This window comes from Pogoniulus pusillus, chromosome Z (assembly GCF_015220805.1).
Source record: "Pogoniulus pusillus isolate bPogPus1 chromosome Z, bPogPus1.pri, whole genome shotgun sequence".
Taxonomy (NCBI): Eukaryota; Metazoa; Chordata; class Aves; order Piciformes; family Lybiidae; genus Pogoniulus; species Pogoniulus pusillus.
The window spans coordinates 10,574,988-10,580,595 of NC_087309.1; the positions used below are offsets into that span (position 1 = coordinate 10,574,988).

Sequence of the window (5,608 nt, forward strand, 5' to 3'; positions counted from 1 at the left end):
TAATCTAGTTTTAAAGCAGACAGTCATGAAAGGGAATGAGGGGGCTAGGTTGGGTGTTTATTTTTTTAATCTGTTAAAGGGAGTGCCAGAATAACTCAAAGAGAAAAGTGAAGCAATAGTTCTGCCGAAGAGGAATTTCAAAGGGAAATCTGGAAATGCAATTGGAGGTCGTTATTACATTAGGAGCTTGGTTAGTTATTTGAGCGAGGGAGATATTTAAAAGTGCTTAGGCAAAGTCGGTGCCTCATGAAATAATCTCTGAGCTTCGAAGCTTCTTTCAGTTAGTCACTAGATGTCAGCATGCACCTTCAGGTCCCTATCATTCCGCAGCGAAGTGTACCTCGCTACCAGCACTCCGCCAGGAGGAGACAGGTCACAGAAAATCGATTAAAGAAGCCTGGAAATACTGTTTTGTATCCTTCAGCGGTGTTTATTTGAGTCCAATGTAAAGGCGATAATTACAAATCAAGACATGAACATTTGGAGGAAACATGTGTGTTCTCAAAAAGCACTGAACTGATTGCTTAGGAAACCCACAGCTACCCGGAAGATTTGGTGTTAACAAGTCGCGTCCAGGACGGAGCTGAAACAGCTCTCTGCTGGGGCCACACACTTGCTGCTGTGTGCACGCTCAGAGCACTGGGTAGCACATCCGAAACAACATTTCTCTCTATTCACACACAGCTCCTTGGCCGTGCTGGGGAGACCCTCACCTGCACCCCTGAGCTGCCATTCTGGTGTTTGGCCAGTTGTGGTGATTTGCCAGTGCAAGGTGTGTCATTAGTAATCAGATACCCGGGGCTTCCTCTGAGCGTGGCATCTTGCTGATATTCTGGGCTCACTATGGTTTGTTCTATCACCTATTCTACTGTATTGTTTTGCTGGCGTAAAATTGTCTCTACACTGATATCTACAAAAGTGTTTTTTGCATGCTCAGCATGGCAGAGGATGTCTTGTAGGGAGTTTGCTGTTTGGCAAATTTTGTATTTATGCTTTAGACACCTGGACAGCTTTTCATGTAATGCACAAGAACATTTAAGCATCAGCACAGGGATTAAAGTTTCAGGAAGCCAAGCAAGAAACCAATGCTGTTTAAAATCAAGCACTAAGAGCAGATTCTGGCTTTGAGATTCATCCCCTTTTCTTACTTGAGGTAATTTCTCCTGGCCTATAGAGACACAGTTAGATGTCTCTGAGCTCGGGAGTTAAGTGTTCATGGCTACCTTCACAAAACGGTGGAGCTTTCTTCATCTGCTAGCAGAGGCATTAGAGCTTTCTCTCAGAAAATGAGTCCCAAATGCTGGGGTTTTTTTTTTTTTTTGCAAATCCTTTGACAAATTAGGCTGCTAGATTTACAGGTCTAGAAAGCTCTCAGGCTCTTTCAAGGCATACTGAAACTTCAGTTGAACCAGGAACTCAGAGCAAGTTAGTATTTTTTTCCTCAGGCAGATCTAGAATCCAGACCTGGAGCAGTTTTTTCCTTCTTGACATCTTGAATCTTGACACCACCTCTTTGGGGCTCACAGCCTGTCCACGATGCTGCAAAGTAGTGTTCAAAGGCTTGCTTTCTCTTCACAAGCCATCAGTGGTGAGCAACTCATGCAATAAAGAACAGCCAGAGGATTGAGCACATTCATGGAGTAGCCTAGCAATTTAGACATTCCCCAGGTATGTGGATGAAGGGAAGCTGAGATTCCTAGGCTGTGGGCAAAATCTCTGCCCACTTATTTAGTGTCTTTAAAGGGAAAGGAAGGACTACGATCTGCACATGCACTGAAACTGGGACAGAAGCATATCTAGGCACAGATATAAAGGGATGGGCGGAGTGAATTAAGTTTACAATCCAGTCCCTCCTGGCACAGTGTGTTGGGATGCAGATCTGCCTCCCTTGTGTAGGATGCACACTGCAGCCAGTCCTGACTGAGAGATCCCCATATAGCACAGTGATAAACGCTACAGAATTAAGCAGATTTCGGCATGCTCAGAAGCAGACTCTAGGCACATAAAATTGTACTAGAAAAAAATGTAAGTACCTATAGACTTCAACTGGCAGCCAAGTCAGGATTTAGGAACTTAGAAGGGCAGTTGTACAGTACTTTAATACAAGTTCTTCTGTGGATATGCCTGATTTCTTTAGAGTCTTAGCATTTGTATAAGCATGTCCATCAGCTGCTAGCTCACTTCTGCTGTTCACCGGTATCTTTTCCATTTCACAAGCACCCATGGCTTCTTCTGCTTTGGAAAACAAAAGCCCAAAACAGAACTACAGCTTCTCCTTGCAAGTGGCAGAACCGGCTGCTTCCAGACCAAATCTGAATTTTACAACAGGAGTTACTGACATGTACAGTAAACCTAAATTGCAAAGCAATTAACGACACTGCAATTTTTCTCTAGATAGAAACAGCAAGTTTTTGCCACATCAGTACCCAGCAGTGACAAACAAGCCTCTGCACAAATGCTTTTTTAGCAGTCAAGCAGGTGTTGGACTTAGGCTGCAGGGGAAGGGGCTGAAAAAGGATAAGTAGTTTGAATATTGCATTTATATATTCACCCCATATGCAGTATTGGAGACTAACAAACTTGTGTTTTGACAACAAAACAAATAACTGCTGCATTTTTTTCATCTTTCAAAATAAGTGTTTGGTCATTTCCATTTCAAATAGTTAAAGGAAAATATTTAAAAGAGTAAATATGTAACCTTATAATAAAAAGTTTCACAGTTTAAAATTGCATTTTTTTCCCCTCTCATGCTCTTAAAAGTTCATTTCAGATCAACACCAAATTATTTCCCATATGCTTCTCTGGACCACAGTCTGGAACAGGCATTCTGCCTGCCTTTCTCCAGGATGTGAGAGCACTAAACTCTAGGGCTGCTCACACCAGAGGAATTGGAGTTAATTTAAACACTGGCAAGTATCAGTATATACCCTTAACAAACACTCTGGCAGAACAAAAGCCTTTGTGTTTGGTTTTAGCTAAACCCAGTAGTATTCCAAAGCAAGCTGTGTGAAGTAGCTATGACTTGGGTTTTTCCCCCCCTTTTTTAATTTACAGTTGTGCTGTTTTCCTGGAGTGAAATACAGTCTGAAGCACAGCAGGAATAAAGCCTGCAGCTTCAGTGCCCTGGGAGAGAAGCCTGTCTTGTGACACATGGTCTGGGGCTGTGGCTCCCCTGTCTGTTCCAGAAGCCTCGAGAGAAGCTGGGGAACACAACATCAGGGAGCTCATACCATCCCTCTCAAATCTAGGCAAAGCAGCACCTCTCCACGAAGCCACAAGTACTGTCCTTGGGTTTCTCCTTGGCTGTCTGGGTTACTCTGTATCCTGGCAGCAGCAGAGGGGATAGAAGGAATTGGAAAAGCAGATCCTACACAGATCTGTGGGGGAGAACTGTGTTCCTTTTCCCTTTTCTTTCCTGGGTCCCTAAGAAAAGGGAAAGGGGACAAGGGAGAAAGGGATCTGAACAAGTGGGAGCTTTGTACCTACCTCTTCTGGCTGTTCTTGTGAGGATAGGTATGAAACAGGACACAGGCTACCTGATCTTTGTGCCCTCACTGGAGCGTGGGGAGCAGTAACCACAGCAGGATTGGCAGTGTTATGCAGAAGCCCCCTCTCCCTGCCTCAACTACGTGCACAGGGACAAGAAGGCTGCTGGTTCCTTGCTGCTTGTGCCTTCAGGTTGGAGGGCATGGCTGAGGCCTATCAACCTTGATCTATCCCATCCAGTCTCTTTTCTCCCTATCATGCCCTGCACACCTTGTATCCTGCCTGGCTAGAGCCTCATCACCCTCCCCAGAAGAGCACAAGCAGTAAAAAAATCTCCTAGAGACACCCCAATCACCAATCTTCTCCTACTCCTTTTCTCGAGTCTGGGGCACATTTTCAAGACAATTTCCATCAGCAAGCTTCCAAGAGCAGACACAACCTTAAAGGAGCCTCTCACTCAGAAGCCCTCCTTTAACCCATCCCTCCTCCCTTTGTCCCTACTAGGCATTCAGTATCCCAGGGCTACATCTCGCACAGACCCCAGTCTCACCCCCCAGAGCCTTATGTCCATTTCAGTAGCGCTGCTGCTCCGTGGAGCTAGCAGGCAGCAGGTCATAGCGGCTGCTGTACATCACCACCCCAGGCGGGTAGTAGGCCACCTCTGGCTGGACAGCTGCAGCAGGGAAAGAAGCAGTGACAGGGTGGACAGGCACCAAGGCATGCAGAGCCTGCTCCTCCTGCTCAGGTTTGGTCGTGTCAGTGAAAGGACGCATGGTGGTGAGGGAAGGGGAGGTGATCCTCCAGAGGAGGCTCTTCAGGGCCTTCCGAAACTCCCTGCGCATGAGGCAGTAGAGGATGGGGTTGAGGCAGCTATTGGAATGTGCCAGGCACACACTAATGGGGAAGAGGTACACTTGGGATAAGAAGTACTCAGAACTGAAGTGCACCACGTTGAGTTTGATAAGGATGCCCCACGTTGTGAGCGCTTGGTTAGGCAGCCAGCACAAGAAGAAAGACAATACCACAATGGACACTGACTTAGTCACTTTGGAGCGGCGCTTGCTGCTGGGGCCGCTGCAGGTGCTGCCGACGTGCTTGTCACTGATGAAGCGCACCAGGAGCAAGTAGCAGAGGCTGATGATGGCCAGCGGCACCACAAAGCCCAGCAGCACCTTCTGGATGTGGTAGAGACCCAGCCAGAACTGTGCATTGTTGCCTCGGCCCTCAGGGAACTTGACAAGGCAGAGGACATCATCAAAGACAGTGGCAGTGGTGGAAAAAATGGCATGGGGCAGGGAAGCCAGAATAGCTGACAGCCAGATGAGTGCACAAAGCCACTTAGCAGAGCAGTAGCCACCCAGAGGGTCACCTCGACGCTGATTCTTCAAGGCTGAAGCCACAGAGCGGTACCGAGCCACACTCATGGCAGTGAGAAAGAAGACACTGGCATACATATTCATAGCTGTCACATAAGAGACGATCTTACACATAGCCTTGCCGAAGAGCCAGTTGAAGTCCAACGCATTCTCCACAGCCCAGAATGGCAAGGTGAGCACAAACTGGAAGTCAGTCACTGCCAGGCTGGTCACAAAGAGGTTGATGGAGGACTTTCTCCAGCCTTGCTTGCTTTTCATTAGGTAGAGCACCAGCAGGTTACCCACTAGCCCCAAGGCACATACCACGGAGTATACCAGGGAGATGACAATCCGAACCACGTCGGAGCTGTCCCCCTGCATCCCGTCGGCTCGCTCCAGGTTGATGTTTTTGAGAAACTGCAGGAAGGACATGTTGCTCCTGTTGGCCATCTGGACGCCCTCCAGGAAACCCAGCGGCACGTCCCAGGACTCAGAGTCCACTTCTTTCTTCACGCCGCCGGCTGGCGAGCAGTCCCCGTGCTCGCAGGGCTCGCCCATCCCATACTAAGGAAGGCGGCAGGTCCGACGGAGCCTTTCCCGAGCTCCCCGAGCCAGCAGCAGGCAAGCCCGTCAGCGGGTGGGCTGCCGAGGTGGCGACAAGAAAAACAGCGTCTCCCTGGCTAGGCGAGCGGGCGGCACTCCCGCGCCGCGCCGCGGTTATATCCGCGCCGGCGGTGCCTGGGCATGCGCAGTGAGGCGGTGGAGCT

The 5,608-nt window shown here is 48.4% G+C and overlaps 1 protein-coding gene across 1 annotated transcript; it reads right to left on the reverse strand.

Moving 5' to 3' along the window:
* Positions 1-404: 404 nt before the first annotated feature.
* Positions 405-5,399, reverse strand: RXFP3 (relaxin family peptide receptor 3). Its single transcript, XM_064140409.1, has one exon. It carries the CDS (start codon positions 5,397-5,399, stop codon positions 4,059-4,061), a length of 1,341 nt encoding a protein of 446 aa, XP_063996479.1. The 3' UTR covers positions 405-4,058.
* Positions 5,400-5,608: the final 209 nt, after the last annotated feature.